The 23,027-nt window shown below is 39.9% G+C and overlaps 1 protein-coding gene and 1 long non-coding RNA gene across 5 annotated transcripts in view; both read right to left on the bottom strand.

Annotated features, from left to right (window-relative positions):
- Window positions 1-23,027, bottom strand: part of NRP1 (neuropilin 1) — a 139,340-nt gene that overhangs the window by 35,329 nt on the left and 80,984 nt on the right. For all 4 annotated transcript variants that reach the window (XM_058681519.1, XM_058681522.1, XM_058681521.1 and 1 more), the window contains exons 7-8: window positions 6,648-6,803; window positions 2,572-2,716 (exon numbers count right to left, since the gene is read on the bottom strand). In XM_058681519.1, coding sequence (XP_058537502.1) covers window positions 2,572-2,716; window positions 6,648-6,803 — 301 coding nt within the window. The remainder of the gene's footprint in view (window positions 1-2,571; window positions 2,717-6,647; window positions 6,804-23,027) is intronic.
- Window positions 1,312-2,565, bottom strand: LOC131483409 (uncharacterized). The gene is made up of 2 exons (XR_009247641.1): window positions 2,188-2,565; window positions 1,312-1,372 (listed from the first exon to the last, which is right to left on the bottom strand). It is a non-coding gene; the product is annotated as an uncharacterized LOC131483409 (long non-coding RNA).

Below are 23,027 nucleotides of genomic sequence, written 5' to 3'. Positions count from 1 at the left end.
ACAGGGACACTGCAGCTTTGTTCTCTTGCATCAGTCTCTATTCTGAGGGGACTAGGGCCTCTGAAAGCTGAAAACTATCTGCTTCTGGTCATCAAGAAGAAAACTCTGCTTGCTGGGACTTGTCCTAGGTTCAGTTCATGCAGTACCATTCACCGTGTAATTTAGTTAACACTGACTCTAGGCCAAGTGTATTATAAATACTTTCAATTTAATCTTCATTTCAGCTGAATTAGGGTTAATCTTACTGACCAGGAAATGGAGTTCAGAGGGACAAAATGTCTTGCCCATGGTCTCACATTCACCAAGTGGACAGTGGAGAGTGAGGCCTGGATAGATGTCTGCACACTTTCTGTCCACGTGACCGTCCTTATAACATGCTGCCTTCCCAAAAATCTGCCTTGGTCAGTTATTTGGAGATTGTAGCTACCTTACTAGAGAGAAGTATCTAAAATATATCAGGGGTCATGATAAAAATATTAGCACTATGAACTTAAAAGCAGTATCTTTTTTGGGAAAAAATAGCTCCTTAAAATAATAGTAAAATAAAATATATGTGAAAATAGTGTATGCTATTTTAGACATCTATGTTTAAATAAATAAACTAGACATTTAATTAGTCCTTTAACATTGAGTCATGTAACATTTTTGGTTTTAAAATCCAATAAAGTATTTGCCTTCTTCACCTGTGAAGACTCACACACCTAGAATGAACTCTCAGGGAAATCCTTGTGAAAATGGAAAGAGAGGTTCAAATTTAAGTGTGTTTTATTGAACTAAAAGGAGAACTTCAGAAATCAGAGTTTAGACTAATACGTTTGGAGTCTTTACAAAGTTACTTCTTCTTCGTCTTCTTTTTTTTTTTTTTTTGGTGCAATGACATTAGATTAGAAATGAGCCAGAAATTATTTCCACCCTGACCTCAAATGGCCTTGTTTCTACAAATTTATGAGCAACTTCTGAAATTTGTAATTCTCTGAAAATGACCTAGAACTTTTCTCATGTAACTGCTGATCAAAAAAAAGCCAAGGTTATATCTAACTTTTCAACATCCCTTCTTCCTCCAAACCTCTCTCCACCCAATTCCTGCCTCCAAGGCCTTGAACTTTCTTAGTCTTAGGTCCTGAAACAATAAACAAACCTGTCTCTGGTATGGAAATAAATATGATTTTGGTAAAATCAGGTGTCAGTTATTACTTGCCAAAATGGACTCTCCTATAAACAAGGATAGTTTTTTTTCTCCTTAGTTTTTTCTTGCGGTGCTCTTGTCCAAATGGCTTGTAATTTCATTGAAAATTGCCCAGGTGGTGGGGCTTTTGTTTTTGTTTTTGTTTTTTTTTAAATTCAGTAGTTTCCTTGTCTCGATATAATTATCCTACAAAGGATAAAAATAAAAACAATAGTACTAGCATTCATGGAAGAAGAGATGAACTGTCCTAACTATGTACACTAACATAATATTAAAAGACAGTTCAGAGACTTTTAAAAGTGGTTCACTTTTAATTACTTTTTGGTGAATCAGTTACTGATTCCATTTAACTTTTAAACTTACACTGAAGGTTACGTTGTACTGCTTTGTGTGTGTGTGTGTGTGTGTGTGTGTGTGTGTGTGTGTGTGAAACCTTTGCAATGTATTTACTTAAATGGAGAGGAATTGTGGCCTGACTAGTATTTACTTCAGAATACAGAATGGTGGCACAGGAAGATCAGTGAATCGCCAGAGAAATGCAGTGAGAGTGACAGTGACGACAGTTCTTTTACTTCCAGCTCTGTCCCGAGCTGGCCCACTTTTTTAGCCATTTCGTGCCTCTAGAGTACACCTTCATCTCTCAAATGGGTATAATCCCTCTACTTACATCAATTTAACAGAGATTTTTTAAGTCCTGTGAATGTCAGAAGAAATAAACAAAAAGAGAGGAAACATTGACCAATCAATTTCTAATATTAGTGTATGCATTCAATAAAAGAGGGATAGATATTGAGACAAAAAGTTGTCCAGGTAGAGTGAGTGAAGAGAGAAATTCTCATAAGTTAAACTCCTTCTTGACTGTGGTTGACAGAGCCACCCATACGCATCAAAATGAAAAAGGTGGAGAGCATGCCATGCAATAATTTTTCATTGCAAATCGACTAAGCACCTGTCAGTGTGCCCTGCACCCAGGAAACAGGGATGAAAAGCACAGTGCTCACCATCATGGAGCTTGGAGTCAAGTGGAAAGGTGTCGCTTAGCACCAGGCTGTGCTGAGCACTTTATATCCACGAGCTACTCCATTATCACAACAATCCTGCATGGTGCATGATGACTGTTTTCTAGTTGAGATCACTAAGGCTTTGAAAGACAATAAATTCCCTCACAAAATAAGCTAGTGAGGAGTATCAACAGGATTTGAACGCAGATGTCTAAACTCAAAGCATATGCCCTTAACTACCAACTGAAAATGACCAGATTTATATAAAGAAAACGACCAGCTTTATATAAAATTATAAAATTCCCATTCAGAAAATTATAAAAACTCCCTATACTGCAAAGCTTACATAAATCAAAACTGGGCCATCTTCAAGCTGGAGCTCACCTGTTATCTTGCAGCCATAGACTTCAAACCTCATAGATATGCCAGTTTCCCAAGTCACCGGTTTGATTCGGACAAATCGAGTTATTAGTGGTTTAGGGAAAACTCCAAACACAACATCTGTGGGGTTGGTGTTTCCCTGAAAGATCTATATAGAAAAAGAAAGGGTCCTTTAATGACAGACTCTTCAGATTTAAGACAAATACAAAAATATGTTTCCACAAATGCCTATAAAAATTATTTATAATTTCAGCATTGCTCATCAAAGGTTGAGGTGGCATTAGTAATTTGTCATGTTATTTTTTTCAAATGATGGCAGTCAGAAGAAATCACGTGTAATGTAGAATGTTGTCCTAATCATCCATTGAATTTTCTGAGATCCTAGAGACTCCAAAAGCACTATTACAAAGACAACATTTGTTAAAGGCTACCTAAAAAAGGCTATCCAAAAAAGTTGGAAATTATTAACTTTATCATAAGGACCTACATAATACTATAGACGATGCATGGGAACTCACTCTATTTTACTTTCCCAGGAATCCCCAGAAGGAGGACTTTTTGAGTTCAGTGTAGGGTCTGGCTTTAAAAAAAAAAAATTGTTTTTAACGTTTATTCATGAGAGACAGCACAAGCGGGGAAGTGGGGAGAGAGAGACACACACAGCATTTGAAGCAGGCTCCAAGTTTTGAGCTGTCCCCACAAAGCCCAACATGGGGCTCAAACCCACGAACTGTGAAATCATGACCTGAGCTGAAGTCAGATGCTTAACCAACTGAGTTACCCAGGTGCCCCCATAGGGTTTGGCTTTTTGAAAATTCTAGGTTAGGGGCGCCTGGGTGGCGCAGTCGGTTAAGCGTCCGACTTCAGCCAGGTCACGATCTCGCGGTCCGTGAGTTCGAGCCCCGCGTCAGGCTCTGGGCCGATGGCTCGGAGCCTGGAGCCTGTTTCCGATTCTGTGTCTCCCTCTCTCTCTGCCCCTCCCCCGTTCATGCTATGTCTCTCTCTGTCCCAAAAATAAATAAAAAATGTTGAAAAAAAAAATTTAAAAAAAAAAAAAAAGAAAATTCTAGGTTATATTCCCAGCTACAGCACTGTGTCAAGTAGCTTCCCCTCTTTTAACTCCATTTCTTTCAACTTTTTTTTTTTTTTTTTTTTTTTTTTTTTATTTATTTTTGGGACAGAGAGAGACAGAGCATGAACGGGGGAGGGGCAGAGAGAGAGGGAGACACAGAATCGGAAACAGGCTCCAGGCTCCGAGCCATCGGCCCAGAGCCTGACGCGGGGCTCGAACTCACGGACCGCGAGATCGTGACCTGGCTGAAGTCGGACGCTTAACCGACTGCGCCACCCAGGCGCCCCTTAACTCCGTTTCTTGATGGGAAACTTTATCCCTGACACCAACTAAGTAATGATCTTTCATCTTTTTTGGATATTGGTAAAATCATGTTTTAGCGGTCAAAATCAACATTGAATTATAAATGATATGTAACTGGAAATCAGCTTTTCCAGGGCTCCTGCTTCTAGTTTTAAAAATGAGCCATTTTATTTTAAGAAAGATGAGGCTTGTAACTGCAAATACAGTAAGTGCCAGTCATGAATGAGTTTCCCACAAGGATGTGTCGGGACTACTCTTCCTGGGCGTGGCTCCACTGCTGTGTTCTTCAGCAGGTTCCATGCTGGAACATCCGGCACTAGACCCACCTCAGGAGGAACTGAAAGCCTCTACTTCCCTGTCTTTCACTTTGGCCCTGAACTGGGGATATCCCGTGTCAAAGAAAATCAGCTAGTGCTCTGCTTCATACACAGCCACACCATATTCCTATTATGTTGTGTCACTTGAGCATTACTGAGCCCATTGGAGGCCTGGAGATTCCTCCCCACGTTTCCAGGTAAGTTCTCAGAGGAGAACCACAATTTCCCAAGACTTGTTCTTCCCCTGGGAGAAAGGACTTCTAAAGGTCGAGCTGATGTTTTTACTTCATTTAGCTTAAGTGGCCTGTGTGACTGAAGGTGGTCAAATGCTTTACAAAGTTGGCCGTTAGCCTGATCCCTCTCCAGAGATGGTTTAATATCATAATTTATCCTCGCTTGTGATGGCCTTTGGATTTCTGTCCTACTTCAGCAAATCTCTCTGGGAAACAATCTGTGTGGGAGCATTTTTGTGTGACAGAGAAGAATGGGCAGCTGCCAGAGGAAGCAGAGTCCCAAGCCATAGAACGCTTGAAGGGTCAACAAGTCCACTTCAGGGAGAGCCTGACAGTCAGTTAAGAGCACTGCATGCCCCGGCACAGGCTGGGGGTGAACTCTGGCTCACACTGAGGGGACTTCACATTTGCTGAAAACCATGGAGGTACATACATTCCACTCAACATAAAGAGGGCTGCTGGCCTTGTCATTGGCTAAGAAAGCAGGGAAGGGGGTAGGGGTCAGTGTCTGAGAGGCCACAAAGTAAAGGGAAAGGAGGGTGGACAACAATAACTGGACGCCAGGTGGACGTCTGGCTTGCATTTAGGTTCAATAAAAGTGCTCAGATGGATGTCGCACCTATATCTTTGCTGAATCCTTCTTTATTCTTTCTGCCTCCCACTCTGGAAGCCCTTCCATGTGCCAGGATGTTCCCGATAGTGGACCTAGAGTGAGCTCTGTGCGTTGTCAGACACCCCCTCAGAACCTGGTGTGTGCTCTCGGACAGCCCCTTCTGGGCCATGCCAATGACTGATGGCCAGCGGCTGACGAGGACACCGTGGAGAAGTAGCACTCATGTTTTAAAGAAATGGCCTGAAGGCCTGAGGTCAGTTCTCCTTACTCTTCTTGTTGTGTCCTGGGCATTAATATCTTGTTTGTTTGTTTGTTTGTTTGTTTGTTTGTTTGTTTGAAATTAAAGCATGTCTTCAAAAATATGTCAAGATTAAGTCATGAAACTTAGGGTCAAATTTTACTTGCTAAAGCTTCACAAATGCTGGCTGTGAGGATTTTTCTTCCCCAGATGGAGGACTGGTTCCATGTCCTCCAGGGCTAGTCAGTGGCCTTGAACTTGCTGTCCATAGACCTTCCCTCCCACAGGGCAACTGTCTATATATCTACTTTCATTTTGTCTGCCCTAAATAAGAGTGGGGGCTTTGCAGCTAATCAAAAGGAATTAACAGTTCTCTCACTTCACACTATGGCTCTTGTTAGTTCCAGACCCAGAAGGAGAAAATCAGGCCATGCATGCTCAAAACAGAGACAAGGACATGTTAATTGGCCTCTTCCCAAACCCTGAATTTCAAGTTACCTGGATCTTTGCTACTATCCTTATCATTTCTGTGCATTTTATTTGGCCTTCAGGGCAAGCTTTTAGTTTTGGGGAAACAGTAAATATGAGATCTCAGAAATCTTTTGATGAGTAAATCAGAGCAAGCATAACTTCAAATAAACACGCAGGCTGAGAAAAACAACTCAGCTCCAAATGATTTAGGGCAGGGCACCCAGGGCAGGGCATGGTTGGTGTGTCTTCTTTTGTTAAGAGCAGTGAGGAGGTAACATCATGTCATTTGTGTGATCTGAGGGAACACTGTGAACTGCCTTTCTTCTATTCATTTTCACATAAACGGCCAAACACTCTTGTAAATTAGTTTGTGAGCCACAGAGGGTAGATGAAAAGGAGTTTTCTAAAACCAGCCCATGACTGAGAGGAAGAAAGAAGGAATCTATGAAAGACAATGAAGAAACACGGGGAAGGAAAACAGAACAAGGTTCTAAAAAGACAGTGCTCAGGTTCTAAAAAGACAGTGCTTATCCTATACATGCTCAGTGTCCCCACGGGAGGGTTAAAGTGATTCTTGAGTCTAACACTTAATTTGGCTGGTATTGACTTTTCTAGGAAGCATCTGTATAATTTCCTCTTGGCTTCTGGATCTGGGAACATGAGACCCCTCCACCCCCACCCCTTGGTCAGATATAAACCTCAAATTGCACTTTTCATTTTAAATCAATCCCAAACTAAACCAGGCCAGACAGAAAGTTCCCAAACAAACAAGTAAAAATTGATCATCCGTTTCAAAGACTGAATTGGTTGAGGGGCTGACAGTGAAACTTACGACAGGTTTATTTCCTTCCTTTATGGTGATCCAGTCTTCCCCATTGGAGCTAATGTCTATTCTGTAAGTCTTGACATAATATTTCTTCTTGGTTTCCTTTGAAATGGCTCCCTGTGTCCCGACAGCAGTGACAAAGCGCAGAAGGCCCAAGTCTACCTGCAAAACAATACAAGCTTAGTCAATCATTCACCCTGCACCATCATAACCTGAAACATCTTTTCCCGTGGGTTCCACAGTGCAGTTTTCAGCCACCTGAGAGTTATAGGTCCTACTTCCACCTGGCATCAACATCCCCTAACTTCTCCATTTCATTCCTTCTAAAGAAAGGCATGGCTAGGATTAAGACAGCAATTGTCCGAGTTTGGCAGTTCCAGGAAGAGACTGCTGCAACCACAACTGCTTGATCTTGGTACAAAAGTGAACACTGGTTTCAATATCATTTTGCTATATTTTCTAAGAGATTAAAAATTCTTTCCAAACAAAGCATTGGTATGTGTTATTTTACAATTAGAAAAGATAAGATAAAATTAGAAAAGACAAGATAAACTTGCAAATTGGATGTTGGAGAGGCTTGGACTAAAACTCAGGTCTAATGGGCTCCCATTTCTCATCACTCTTCAGCATCTGTCCCCTTCCAGACAGAAACAAGAGGACTTTGAAAGCACTAGGAGTGCTGTGGTTTGGAGAATGGGCCAGAGACTTATAATCTGGAATGGAGGGGAGACCAGGAAGGCAAAGTCAGGATATCTGTTTCATCTTTAGATTTCTTTCTTCCCCATATCTTCCCATGGCCTCTCTTGCAGTTCAGCTCAAGAGGCAAGTGGATTCCAAGGCATCATCTGGGAAGGACTGATGCCTCCAAGTGACAATGGCTAGAGTTCACAAGCTCCTACTCTAAGTTTCCAGTGGAGAAGTTCCTCAACACTGTAGCCTCATCTTCATCTCTCACTAGCCTGTCTCGTACCCCTGAAGGTTGGGCTACTTGGAAAGCATCACAGCAGTGATGACAGAGGGTGACCAAAGCCTGAAGGTCCACGGTTTCCTGGCAGAGGTGTGCAGTGGCTTGGGTTGTTCCTGTGACCCTGTGATATGAGTGGGTGGGGCAAAGATCTAAGCATCGGGCCCTCAAATCTCTAGTATTGGTTCTGCCACTAGCTAGCTGTTGGGCCTTGGACAAATCACTTCATCTTTAATGACTTTAGATTTCCAGTTCTTCATCTGTTAAATAAAAGAGTTGGGCTAGATAACCTGGAAGGCCCCTTTCAACTCTGACTTCCTATGATTCCATGTACTCTGTAAAGTAAAATACTGTTGACCCTTGAACAATGAAGGGGGTTAGGAGCTCTGACCTGCTCCATAGTTGAAGATCAGTGTATAACTTTTGACTCCCCCAAAACCTAACTACTAATAATCCACTGTTGACCAGAAACCTTACAGATAATATAAATAATTGATATACACATAGTTTATATGTTATATGAGTTATATACTGTATGCTTACAATAAAGTAAGTTGCAGAAAAGAAAATGTTATTAAGGAAATCATAAGGAAATACACCTCCAGTACAATACTATAAAAAATACACTTTTTTTTGGGGCGCCTGGGTGGCGCAGTCGGTTGAGCGGCCGACTTCAGCCAGGTCACGATCTCGCGTCTGTGAGTTCGAGCCCCGCGTCGGGCTCTGTGCTGACAGCTCGGAGCCTGGAGCCTGTTTCCAATTCTGTGTCTCCCTCTCTCTCTGCCCCTCCCCTGTTCATGCTCTGTGTCTCTCTGTCCCAAAAATAAATAAAAAACATTGAAAAAAAAAAATTTAAAAAAAAAATACACTTTTTAGTGTGCCCCCATAGTTCAAACCCATGTTGTGTAAGGGTCAACTACAGTGTTTTTTTTTTTTTCTTTTACTTCCCTTATTTCCATCATTAATAACCAAGAATAATCTTTAAAAACAAATTTAGTTCATTTATTTATTTTAAGAGAGAGTCAGTGTGAGTAGGAGAGGGGCAGAGAGAGAGAGGAAGAGAGAGAGAGAATCCCAAGCAGGCTCCACACTGTCAGTGCATAGCCTGATGTGCCTGATGTGGGGCTTGAACTCACCAAACCGTGAGATCATGACCTCGCATGCTGAAACCGAGAGTCAGACGCTTAACTGACTGAGCCACCCAGGTGCCCCAATAACCAAGAATGATCTTAAAACAAAAATCATTACTTGTTTCTATAGATTAGAAATGTTTTCAGTTTTCTTTTAGGGATACATTTGATTATTTGTTTAAAATTGTTTTCCTCCATTTGTCATACCCTCTATTGTATTTCTGTATAATGCAAATACTTTAAAGAAATGATACAAATATATGGCAAATACTTTTGAAAGTTTTTTTAAAAAAATGTTTATTGATTTATCTGGAGAGAGAGAGATAGAGTGCAAGCAGGGGAGGAGCAGAGAGAAAGGGAGAGAGATAATCCCAAGCAGGCTCCACACCATCAGTGCAGAGCCTGATGTGGGGCTTGAACCCATGAGCCATGAGAACATGAGCTGAAGTCAAGAGTTGGATGCCCAACCAACTGAGCCATCCAGGCACCCCTGGCAAATACTTTTTTTTTTTTTTTTTTTTTTTTTTTTTTTTTTTTAATTTTTTTTCAACATTTTTTATTTTATTTTTGGGACAGAGAGAGACAGAGCATGAACGGGGGAGGGGCAGAGAGAGAGGGAGACACAGAATCGGAAACAGGCTCCAGGCTCCGAGCCATCAGCCCAGAGCCTGACGCGGGGCTCGAACTCACGGACCGCGAGATCGATCGTGACCTGGCTGAAGTCGGACGCCCAACCGACTGCGCCACCCAGGCGCCCCGCAAATACTTTTTACAGGACACAGAAAGTAATTGCATATCACAACTGCTTAACAGTAACAAGATGTTTCAACAGTACATTCATTATTAGGTAATAGAATGCCATTTTCCAATGAAAATAGCAACAAAAGCCAAAAAAAAAAAAAAAAGAAAAGAAAAGAAAAAGAAAAAGAAAACAACCCCCTCCCCTGCAGAATACCCTCTACCTACCACCAAAACTTCTGAATCCTGCTTTCCACTTACTACATGACAACCCAATTTTCAGAAAACAAAATTTCAATTAACCCTCCAGTCCTATAGGCCATGGACACCTACATAATTTCCATTTTATGTACAGTCAGCCTCATGAAGAATGACTATTGTCTTTCATGAATTGCTTTTTCCTGAAGGCCCTTAGAGTAGTTAAATCAACATATTGCCAATTCACTTCAAAACTGAACACAAAGTTAAATCCAGGAAAAACAGCTGTATTACTAGCTCATAAAAGCCAAGTTGAAGTCACACAATTCAATAATAGGAGACTTCATCTAGAAAGGAAGAGGATACCATTCAATGTAAAAACATCTTTATCTCATTTACCTGATTTAAATTTTTTTTTAACGTTTATTTTTGAAACAGAGAGAGACAGAACATGAACGGGGGAGGGTCAGAGAGAGAGGGAGACACAGAATCCGAAAGAGGCTCTAGGCTCTGAGCTGTTAGAACAGAGCCTGACGTGGGGCTCGAACCCACAGACTGTGAGATCATGACCTGAGCTGAAGTCGGACACCCAACCGACTGAGCCACCCAGGCGCCCCTCATTTACCTGATTTTAAAGATGTAAAGTCTATGCTCTGGTTGCTATTACCAGATTTAAGAGAAAAAATGAGCAAGACTTTAATAGAAATTAATATTTTTGGATAATGGTAGATGCTTTAATTTTAACAAATAAATATTTACCCAACACATTTTTATCAAGTGCCTGTACTTGCTATTTGAATTTTTTTCTGAAATTTGAGTTTTTTTTCACAAGTGAACTATAATACTTTGTATGAATTTGTATACAAAGCTCAAAAAAAGGAGGCAAATCCACGTTTGCCAGATTTAGCAAATAAAAATATAGACTGTTAGGTTAAATTTGAATTTCAGAGCAACAACAAATGTTTTTAGTACATGTACGTCCCGTGCAATATTTGGGACATATGAACAACTGGTCCATTGTTTACTTGAAATTCAGATTTAACTGGATGTTCTGGCAACCCTAAATCTAACTCTATTCCAGACAAATAATCAGGTGATTTTAAGTTGCCGCAAAAACTCTCTGATTTCCTAACGCTGCAATCTGAAAGTTAATGGGCACTCTGGACATGGTTGCACTCAACAATTTCAACTGTTTTCAAATGCTCTCAGAACACTTAGTGCTTTACTGACTATCCATTGAGTCATGCCCAATGCCATATCCACTTTCAAGCTGAAGGGCCCTTCAAGTCTTGACGTCCAAGGGAGCATGAAGCAGAGCTATTTAAATAAACTCTTCCTGTCCAACTTACAAATGGCTCTTCAGTTTGGAAATGATTAAATTCTCAAGAGTGCACATTCAGCTTAGGCTGATTTGAAATAACTCTAGTACTTCATTCCCTGGCTGTCCTTTTCCTAATTTTTAAACTTTGTTTTTAGGGTAAAATTTGGTTACCAGGTAGGAGAGAATTTAATTGGTAGTCAACTGGAAGAACCCTAGGCATTAGAAACAACTGACTTAAAGGAAGGAGCAACAGACTGGAATTAACTGGGTATCCAACAGGGGAAACGTCCAAGGTCCCAGATAGAAAGGCCCTAAAACATGTACACGAATCACTTGTAAAAAAGAAAAAAATATTTTCTTTTCTCAACAGCAATGAAATGCATTAGCAACCTCCTCTTGTAATTGCATAAAATTTCCTGCTGTGCTTTAAAACTCTGCAGATTCTCTTGTTTATACCGCACTGGGATACTTGAAATTTCATTTCATTTTTCTTCCTCACATTACTGCCACTGGGTTTAGTAAGGATGAATGACAACCTCACAAAATGATCAGGGCTGGGGCCTGAACCTTTGCAGTTAAAACCGGATGGTAGCCAGAACTCTACCAAGACACAGCCTCCCTATCACTGCGGGAATTCTCATGGGCTCTTTCAAGTCCTTCTTCCTAGGTATTTTTGAGGAATGCCCTAACAACAACCCTGGAGTGACTCACTGGGTTTGGGAGAGAAGCAAAACCATCAGCCTCAGAAGCCCTGCTGGGCACACTTCCCGTGTCTGTGTCAGGAGACTCAGAAGGACTCACTGCCTAAAGCCTGGGTGTTTACACCATTCTCACCGGTGAAGCCAGCTCTGCTAACCATGACATTGGCCTCCATTGGCCTTTGTAGTCCTACCTGCTGCATCTATCCCTCTCCAACCATCCCTTCCAGCCACGTGAAATTATTTGTTATTCCTAACACAAAATAAGCCTTTCTGTTTCCCTGTTTTGCCACGTGAAGTTCTCTTGACCTAAAATAACCTTTTCCTCTTTTCTGACAACAAATCACTCTTTCGTCTTTTCAGTCCGGTAGACAGAATGAAGTACCTTCTTCCCCCGGGATGTTTGGGGGATAGCTCATGTCTCCACCACCGAACCCATCAGGTTGCGTCTTTGCTCTACTTCCATACAGACTTTTAAGATTTCTTGCAAGGGACATCTGCTTTTCTATATAGAAAAGTAATAGATGTCTATTGAAAATGTATAAGCTGCAGAAAAGATTAAAGAAGAAAATAAAATCTCCATAAGACCAACATTAGGAGAAAGCCACCAATAATAGCCTTCCAGAGTATTCTTTCCTATGCAAACTATATGTGAATGTTGTGTTGTATGTTTTATTAGTATCAGAAAAAATGAGGTCATATTAAGTCTATGTTTGATGACCTGCTTTTTGTTTAGTTTTATGGATAGAAGTTTTTGCCCAAAGTATTTTCAATGGCTTCATGGTGTTCCACAGTATGGTTGTAGCATGATCTGTTCAACCTGTGAACATTTTTATTCAACCTAACTGACATTCATTCAGTGAACACTTAATACCACTCATCTTTTAAGTTCTGTATCAAGTGGTGAGGATATAAAGAGCAGTCAGAGTGTTGGAAACACAAACACATGATGACAGAATGGGGCAATCAATACACATGAAATGTGATCCAGCACAGGGGAAGGAGTAAAATTTTACCCAGAGAATTGGAAGTTGGGGCACTGCAGACATTTCACTGCAGACTTTGATGTCTAAGATGGGTATTGAAGGGTACCCAGTAGAAGTGGACAAATGGGCACAAAGGGAAGGAATGTTCTGGTGAGAAGGAGGAGCAGGAAGTGCAGAGGTAAGCAGGAGGAAATGAATGAATGAAATAAATGGACCCTAAACAACTTACTGTGCCTCCCTCACCACTATAGACATTATTTGTTAAGAAGTGTATGGCTCTTGGGGGCGCCTGGGTGGCGCAGTCGGTTAAGCGTCCGGCTTCAGCCAGGTCACGATCTCGCGGTCCGTGAGTTCAAGCCCCGCGTCAGGCTCTGGGCTGATGGCTCGGAGCCTGGAGCCTGTTTCCGATTCTGTGTCTCCCTCTCTCTCTGCCCCTCCCCCGTTCATGCTCTGTCTCTCTCTGTCCCAAAAATAAATAAAAAATGTTGAAAAAAAAAAAAATTAAAAAAAAAAGAAGTGTATGGCTCTTTAAAGAGTATTGTGCTCCGGTCATTTTCAAGCCAAAAGAAATAGTTTTCACAAAAACCTTTCCAAATCAGCCACTGGCCATCCTCTTGCTGGTTTAGCTTTTTGAATTATGATGAGCTCTTACCAACCTCACATCATAATAGACAAGATTGGTGACCCAAGACAGGCGGCTGGAAAGACAAAGATATAACCCCAGAATAGTTTTACATAATGCCACCCCTCTGTGTTTTGGAGGGTTCATCATCCTGAACGATAATTCCTTTCTTTCCATAAAAACTCATTCACACAATAACCATAATTAAGTAACCTGCTTTCCCTAAATCCAATCAGCTCTGTTCCAATCACTATCTTCTTATTTTGAAAGAATATCATTATTTCACAGCTGCTTTATTTTTAATTGGAAGATGGATGTGATTTTACAGCTGAGTTTGATGCACTTCTGTTTGACATTAAGGGTGATGGTAAGGGGGTGTGATGATGGGACGGGTATGCATGGAGCCGAGCATCAATGCATTCGCTAAAATTGTTGAATGTTTCATTCTGTGTGTGTGATGCACATAAACATCTGGTACTTATCTGGTAGTATGTAGACTATTTTGCAGAAGTCTAGCACGCTACTTTTGAGTTCTGTCGGCCACTCTCTGAGTTAGCTTACAATAGCTTACCCAATATATCCTGTTTCCAATATAAATATAAATATAAATATAAATATAAATATAAATATAAATTCTAACACTGCTAGTAGAATGTCTACCCACATCTTACTTTCACTGTGCTCTATCCTCAAAGAGAAAATATTGTCAGACAGCAGATGCAGAAGAGGAAAGCCCAATTTTCATTTCGGGTTTGGGGAGAGGTGCAATAGTAAAATCCTGTCCTCATCCACTTCTGGGGGGGCAGGGGGTAGAGAGCTAGCAGCACCTGTGGGGTGAGGACCCCCTACAGCATAGATCCTGACCATGATCCTGACTCAACGTTTGTTGTAAGATGTCTACAGGTATAATCCACATGCACTTTATGGCCATGGCATTGTCTTAGTAATGGCAGGAAACACATTCCCCAGATAAAGAGAAGCCAGGAGAGGCACACATTTTACTGGGAATCACTTTTGGACAAAGCACACATCTTGGCATTGTGTAGTAAATCACGTAGCAAACCTTTGCAAACTACCATTTAAACACCAGCATGCAGCCTCCGAGCCATGAAATGAATATCGTTGCTTTCTATAATAATACATAACCAGCCATTGGTAATGTCATAATGTGGAAAGCCTCATTTCTAAAATGAAAATCTGTCTTGCTCAATAAAATACTGCCCATTGAGTTAGCATTGGTAAGGAAGCGTTTACCATCTTCTAACATTCCCATAGCAGGTCAATACAAGAGCCTGAAAAAATAAAGGACAAAGAACTGAAGTCTGATTAAAAACAGGAAAAATACTTTGAAGCAGGGGGAGAGTGTGTTGGGTTTTTTTTTTTTAGAGCATCTCTGATGACTCAAAGAACTGTTTAATTCATCACTAGACACCACAAGCTAAAGAAAATATTTTTTAAGTAATTGTCTCATTTCCTTAGATAACACACATGTTTTCTGATAGAGCCTGGTCATTTGAACATCAATGCTGTTGTAGGATCTGAGGGCTTAATTCAAGCATCTGATCATTGCATTCCTTAACCTAGCATCTTGGACTTTGTATAGTTACCAACTGGAATATAACCACTTTATAGCCAGTGACATAATTCTCTATCTATGTGTTTTTTCACTATTATTGTATTACATAAAAAATATACTTATGGCTGAAGTTACTATATTAACAGGAAAACCACAGGGCAGTCCTATGTATCAGGCATTTATTAAAGGCTAAATTTACAAGATTATCTCTTTGAATTCTCAATAGTCACACATGGAAGATTTTATGGGCAAAGCAACTGAGGAACTAACTGGTGGGTGGACCTTGCCCAGAGTCACAGAGCTCACCTGTGACTGGGCCAGGACTTACCCAGAGGAGACCCGTGGCCCATGTACAAACACTCACCCATGCTGTTGCACCATCTGTATTGCAAAAACTTGATAAGTATTGAAAGAATTGTTTTGTCAAGAATAATGAAATCTGATCATTCTTTTTAAAAATTACGTTTTTGTATAATCATAGAAAATATGAAACCATTTATGATTACCTTGACTGTGGGTTTAAAATTTACACAGGCTACCAGAAAGCAAAACTTTGCAAATGACTCAGTTATGCTGTTGAAAAATAAGATGGTAGGGATGGATTGTTTTAAGCAAAAGATAATGAGGAAATATTTTTAAAATTCTGGTAAAGAGTAAAAATATCCAAGTATGAGAAAAGTGCAAGGCAGGAAGAACATTACCTATTTTCTTTTCTGGTCTTAATTGCCTGTATTAATCTCTCTCTGTCTCTTTTCTCCCCCATAGCTAAATTAAAGGAAAGCATTTTTCTTGGGTGGAAACAAACTACTGGTTATAACAAAACTCCAGTAGTACAACAATCCTACATGAATGAACAGATGAATTCTTCTATCGGAAGATGTGAGCCAGCCAGTTAGAATAACTTAAGATAAGGATGTAACAGCAGAAATGCAATGGAAGGGGCGCCTGGGTGGCGCAGTCGGTTAAGCGTCCGACTTCAGCCAGGTCACGATCTCGCGGTCCGTGAGTTCGAGCCCCGCGTCAGGCTCTGGGCTGATGGCTCAGAGCCTGGAGCCTGTTTCCGATTCTGTGTCTCCCTCTCTCTCTGCCCCTCCCCCGTTCATGCTATGTCTCTCTCTGTCCCAAAAATAAATAAAAAACGTTGAAAAAAAAATTTAAAAAAAAAAAAAAAAAAAAAAAAAAAAAAAAAAAAAAAAAAAAAGAAATGCAATGGAAAGCCTGGTTTCCCTGACTTGCCACTATACTTCCAGCATAAGAACAAGGAAAGGGGCAAGAAAAACCACGTCCCTAAACAAGGGCAGACCTTTGTCTTTTTTTGGCTAATAAAGAGAGACAATGCTTAAGTGGGTTCCTTTGTGTCTGAATTTATTGCACATTCTTTCTATCTCATGTTAATTTTTTTGGGTATAAATCAGAAACAACTAATTAAAAAAGTAATATTTAATTCTGCTATGTTCTTTGAACTGGAGTTCCATCTGGTTCTGTTTAAATAGTAAAATCTGCTGTAGCTGTTAAAATTGGCAAGTGGCATAGGCAAAAAAAGAAACAAAAGGGACTCCGCGCAGCAGGTTAATACTTTAGCATTTCAACTAGAGTCATTTCCAGAATCCAGCTACTCAAATCACTCCAATATGGAAACGATAAAGATGGAATGTTCTAGAATGAAGGCACCACCACTGGTCTACATTTCCTCCATGTGATAGATACAGGCTTTGAAGATAGATTAGGCTTTGAAGATCTTTGGATTGACAGCAGCACATGGGACTGTGACACCCACCCGAAAATGCTCAGCTTAGTTTATGAAAAACATCTTTAAGACACGTATGAGCAGAAAGTCTTCACATATTCTCTGCAAAACCTGAGGGTATTTTTCCTTCTAGATTTTCTTGAACAGATATAATTGTGTGCAGAAAAACCAGACAGTTATTCCATTTGAATTCCTCTCTTACTTGAGAAACCTCTAAAATCTGGACATTAAGACACACTGTATTATGTAGATAAACATTAATTACTGTTCTTCTTCTTAAAAACGTTTGGGGGCAAACTATAAACTAAATAAATGGAGCGAGGGAGCATGCTCACAATTAGGGCACGTTACACATCATAGATGTTCAAGCTGAAAGTGTGAAATTAAATTGAAGGATCTCAAGTGTCCAGTAAAAACAGCTAATCCATTAAACTCAACACACATGTACTGTTTGCCAGGCTCTGGAAGCAGGTAGGCCTATGTGGAAATAATGATAACACAAGGCTGAAAGTAAAAAATACCACCATGTTGACAGATGAGGCATTATGGGATTCCAAAGAAGGAAGATTCCTTCCAAGAAGAGAAAGAACAGGGTTTATGGTAAAAGGGTCATTTGAATCAAACTGGATCTCATAAGATGGGGTAAGATTTTGGCTGGGGAAGGGGCCAAGATTGTTGAGCTAAAGGCAGAATCAACTGGAAAAATATCTCACCCAACTGTCTGTATTTTGAAATACTGGATATGATGAATATTTTCTTTCTATCTAATATCTCCTGGCAAAGTTGCTTTAGAGATCAAGGTTAAGTGTCCTCCCTGCCCCCTCCCCCTAGCATGTATCACTCTTTGCGTGGGCCTTCATGTGGTCCACAAGTCCAGGCCAGAAAGGGCGTGGCTAGTGACAGAGAGACAATTACATCTTATTTGTAATTAAGCTTTAAGCTCATGAGCATGTACTGTGTTGCTGAGATAATCCTGCTGAAATACGGGCTCTCCCTGCCTCTGGGAATCCAAGCATTCCTGGGAACATACCTAAACCTCAATCTGCATGAGTCAGGGACTTCTCTCTTGAGCTCTAATGGCACACTCTGCAGTCTTACCCTAAGTTTATATCTACATTTAAAAGAAAACATTTCAGTGAAGTGGCATAAAAACCTTTTGTTTACTTCAGGGATTCATACTGCTGTTGAAATCATACCATTCGCTCCTCAAACATTTAAGGAGAGGGCATCGAGTTCAGAACATGAGCTTATAATGGTGAGCGTTTTTGTTTCGGTGGAGGGAAGTTGGTGACTGGCAATTACTCATTTATAACACAAATAAGTCTTAGATACTTGGGTGAAAGAGAGGGAAGGTTTTCAGATTCCTGCCCTCTAGTCAGTGAGGGAAAAAGTAAAGTAAACAATAAATCTCAGTACAGAGTGGATAGACTGCATTATAAATGCTCAATCAATTCTAGACTTCAGGGAAAAAATTGGGGTGATGCAGGCAGCAACTGGTGGCAGATAGCACAGGGTCCAGAAGTACCTCTGTAGCTTTGACATTAAAAAGTGACCTGGACAATGTTAAGCAAGTTAATTAGCCATCCCAAGCCTTAGTCTTCTCTTCTTGCCAGCAAAAACACTAAGGCTTACTCTATTTAGTTACAACCCATGGTTATTATGAGGATCATAATGAAGCATTCGCACACACATTAACCATAAGAATGTGACCCTAATATTTTTTTCTCTTAGTCACTTGGGTAATTGGGGTGTGTGTGTGTGTGTGTGTGTGTGTGTGTGTGTGAGTGTACCTGGATTTTAACTCTTCTGAAGGAGGGACAGAAACTTTCATTTTAAATTCACCTGGCTCTTACCTACAGTGTCTAATCTTTAGCAGATACTCAGTATATATCTGTTGGATTTAAACTCAGTGCTGTGTCTCTCCACCATTGTTGGCAAGATCTGAAACCCCTTTCTTCCAAACAAAAGCCAACTGCCTGTCATTAAAGGCAAAGTTAGTGTTTGGCCAACTAACTTGTGCACGTAAGCTAGGAATGTGATTATTTTTATCTTGGCATTTATAACTGCAACTAGTATAACTACTCATAAAATTTCCAGTCCTTTGAAAAGCCCACTACTTGAGGCTGGAGTCCACTGAACAATGAGTTTCATGGGCTAGGTTGACGCTGTGTGAAGTATTCCTTTTCACTTATTTCTCAGATGACCTCTCAAGTAACTTAGTATGTGTCCTTCCTCCCACAAGTCACCCCAAAGGACAGTAGGACTTCCATAAATTTTTTTTCACAATGTCTATCAGGCTCTCAACCTCACGCAAACCTTTTATTTTACAGCTAAGTTAATTGCAAACATGATGTCCACAGGATGTTTATGTATTGGCTGTTTATGTATCTGGTATCTTAGACTTTTCCCATACCCTTCCTGTATTTTCTAAAAAGGAACAACATCAGCATTTCACTGCATAACTATAGGTCTCTACGGTTTTACCAAATTAACGTGTGGGCTTTATGAGACGTTGGAATTATAGCTGTATGTGGCTAGGAAATGCATGCAGATTTCAGGCCTTTGGTGAATTTTGTGGGTTTTTTTGTCTATGGTGTCTGAGAAACAGCCTCGTAAGTGAGCCTCCTGGCAGGAGTACTAGAGCTCTGCACCAAGGCAAAAATCGCATCACTCCTTTCTAGATGCAGTGATCTCAGTTATGACACATACATCTTTCAGGTCTATCAGGAGTTTAAAGAGATTTTCAAGCCTAAAAGACCAAAAAGCATATTAAACGTCATGTACAGGTAAAGTGTATTTACTTGTTTCAGAAGCTGTTGTTCCACTCTTCCTGTTAAGTTTTATCTGCATTAGTGGGGAGATCCCTAACTGACTCAAGATAAACACACATTTGTACTCCAAAGGCATCTGTCTATTCCAGCACAAACAAAAAGACTTGTTTATTATTAGTTTTCCAGTAAGTCATGACTTTAATTTTTCTCCCTCCTCCTAAAAGCTTGGTTTCAAAAACAAACACAAGGAAGAATTTCTGGAAACTAAAGACTTGCAGATGAGGGCAACCGTCTAAATCAGCTTCTTGGCCTATAAACTCTGACAGCATCCTTTTATACTGACTTTCCATGTATTTCTCAGGGAGCTAGGTGGGCCTGTCACATTAATGAGAATTTCATGTGCTGATGGCAAATCTGCAAGTGCAGGTGTCCAAGAAAACTCGTCCACTTGGCATGAACAATCCAGCAAGGAGCTGATGGGATTATTGAGATTAAAGTCAGTCACCGCCTAAGGTTATAAGGAATGCTGCCCCAGAGACGAGAAAGGAGAGAAAGAACAGACTGCCTAGGTACAGCTGGCCATCAGAAAGTGTGTGTCAACAGTTAGTCTCTGAAGGGATGCCAATCATTCCTGAGAAGAGATGAAATGAACATCACGATTGAATATTTGGTCAACTGCGTTTTCCCTGTTGGAAGCTTATCGTTCATCCAGGAAGTGTATACTGATTCTTTTTGAAGATCACTGAGAAAGGGGGAAAAGAAAAGCCTTGAAATAATGCATTTTCAAAAATTACTCTCTAAGAAAATCATTTGCATTTACAATTCACAAGGAACATTCTGTAGTTTTGGACTGACTGATTCCGTGTTGGAGCTGGGCAATGAAAACAAGGAGAGGAGAAATGTTATATAATGATTAGTGATTTCCAGGCTCCCCTTAGAAGAAAGGGAAAAAGCATGACATCATTCTGTGTTCTGAAGATATGCTGCTTTGCCATCCAAATGCAGGCTGAAAAAAAAATCTATATTAATTTCATGCATTTCAACCTGGGTCACACAATGGGAAAAATGCATGTGCATGACTACTTTCAAACCACAGGAGAATGAGCACAGATGTTACACTAAGCATATCATGTTATTCGTCCCCTAGCACTGCCTAAAGTCCTTAACATAATGGAAGCTATGACTTGCATTTATCCACTGGAACCATTCTTAACACGTGGTTGGATACATCTATTTCAACCATACACTTGGAGGTGACAAGAGGTGAAATGCTTTTTGGGGAACATGGCCACAGTGCTGTGTGTGTGTGTGTGTGTGTGTGTGTGTGTGTGTGTGTAAGGGGCACTTCTTGACAGAAAAACATGGAGCTAAGGCACATATTTGGAAATGTTAAAAAAGCATCCCTTTCATATACCCTTGCAAGTTTTTGGAGCAGAAAGAATCCTATCCCATTGTTACTATAATTTTAGACACAAAGTTAAGGATAAGAACACATCACTTTGCATGGTTTTACTAAAACTGCCAGTATTTAAAAAGAAATCAAATGAACTGCTTCATAACATTTGAATTACTTTTGATAAAAAGATTTTAATTAAGATGAATTCTATATGAGACACATGAATATTCTAAGTCTAGACACTTCAAAGAAAGATAAGTAGATAAACAGATGTTAACGTAAATTCTTCTTGAAACCGCAAAGTTCTTAGGCTAAGGGGACTGGATTATTGTATTACAGGAATTAATAATCACAGTTGAATTTCAGCATATACAGGATGAACCCCAAATTGCCTATTCCTGCCTCCTTTTCCTTTTTGTCCTACTGCCCAGAAAACACAGGAATGTGCAGATGGAGATCACGTAAGATGCCTTCCACGTTTGTCGCAATAAAGAAGATTCATTTATTTCCTAGTGGTTGATTGAGAGGAAATACCATATTGAATGTACAAATGTATTGACTGGTTTTTCTTTCCATGGAAATTGAATTGTTAAGTAAATGAATTCTTGCTGTCTTGGCATTGGAGCTTTCTAAATAAATTAGAGCCTCCTTATTGCAATATTTGGAAACATAAGTTAAAACTACAGAAATAGTATAATGTGTGTGTGATAGAATGTTGCTGATTGAGAGTAGCAATGACTAGCCTGGATTTTTAAAATAAGGTTTAAATAATTAGCCCATGAAAATCCTACGTGCTATACCTTCATTTTTTAAGACTAGGAACATAAAAAAGAGCTATTATCTCTTGTTGCCGTGAGCGTGGTGTCTCTCCTAAAATATAAAAGAACATTTTCTTCAGTATTTCATATTTCATAATTTGCTAGTTTCTTTTTATTATCACAGGTACTCCCCACTGCAAATTTTAGATTTCATTTCCAGATTCTCAAACTAAAAGCTCTGTCAGATTTCTTGCACTTTCTGTAGCTATTAGCCTGCGTGTCTCCCTGGGTCTTGGTCTTTCTCTCCTCTGAGATGGATCTATCTGCATCAGCTTTAGCCCAAAGTAAATACATCAAGTCTTGGAGGCATAAGACAACTGTAATGTCCTTCTTCATACAGCTTCATCCAGGTTCCCTGGGGCCGCTTTTTTTCCCTGTCACTTTTCTGGGCTAGTATTATGGCCTATAACATCCTCAGAATTGAATGTGGTATTTGTCTTCTTAAGGAAAGAAAAAAAGACTGAGTATTGGCAGGACTTTAAGGTGTGAACAGTCCGTAATGGTAGGTAAGCTTATGCCTTAGAGATATTTTCTTCAAAGATTGGGGAGACACGAACGATGAACTCTCTGGGCCTCATCTTATCTTCCCTGGTGGGCTGCACATCCCTGTGAGCTAGTACAAAAGAACCAAGGAAGACAGGCCTCACTAGTGAAGTTTCTATGTGAAATCCTCAGATAAACTTCATGGTGAAACCAACCTAAACAATTACTTGATCGAAGAAGAGAAAATGTTTTGAATTGAGAATACATTTTTGCTATGTGCTGCCTCACACAGTAATCAGGAGTATTTAAAATGAATTTCACTTATGCTTCATATATTTATGTTTTCATTTAGGCAAACCCCAGGGCATCAGCTGATAGAGTAAATTTATTTCTAATAGAATCACAGAATCTTAAATGCTTGAAAAGACTTCAGAAGCTGTCTGGTCCAATCATCCATCCCCTGAAGAATTCTATCAATAGATAGTCCTTCTCAGGCCTGCTCAAAGAATAAAGGAGCTGATTTATTTTTCTGCTAAATCCTGAAAATGTAGTCAGAAATTTAAAGCATTAGAATTGTGAGAAAACAAAACTTTGGTAAAAGTAAGACTTCACTATTCTGAAGAAAAGCAATTCTAAGAGTGTCATAAATGCAGTTTTAACCCCTTAAGGCAAAGAGAGCTTAAAAAAAAAAAAACCTGCATGTCACATGCATAAGTACATATGTGATTATTCTGAGTCATAATGTGTGCAATTAGTTTCACATGCTTACTCCGTTCAATAGCTGGAAATATGAAAGCATAATGCATTTTATTACTATTGGGATTTATAGAGCATTTTTTATTTAATCTGCTTTCCTCTCTTTATCTGAACACAGAATTAAATGAAATTCGAAAGCTTCAGGGAGGGCAGTGGAAGTGGAGAAAGGAAATAAATATGAG

This window comes from Neofelis nebulosa, chromosome 8 (assembly GCF_028018385.1).
Source record: "Neofelis nebulosa isolate mNeoNeb1 chromosome 8, mNeoNeb1.pri, whole genome shotgun sequence".
NCBI lineage: Eukaryota > Metazoa > Chordata > Mammalia > Carnivora > Felidae > Neofelis > Neofelis nebulosa.
This window is presented reverse-complemented; position numbering and strand designations above follow the sequence as displayed.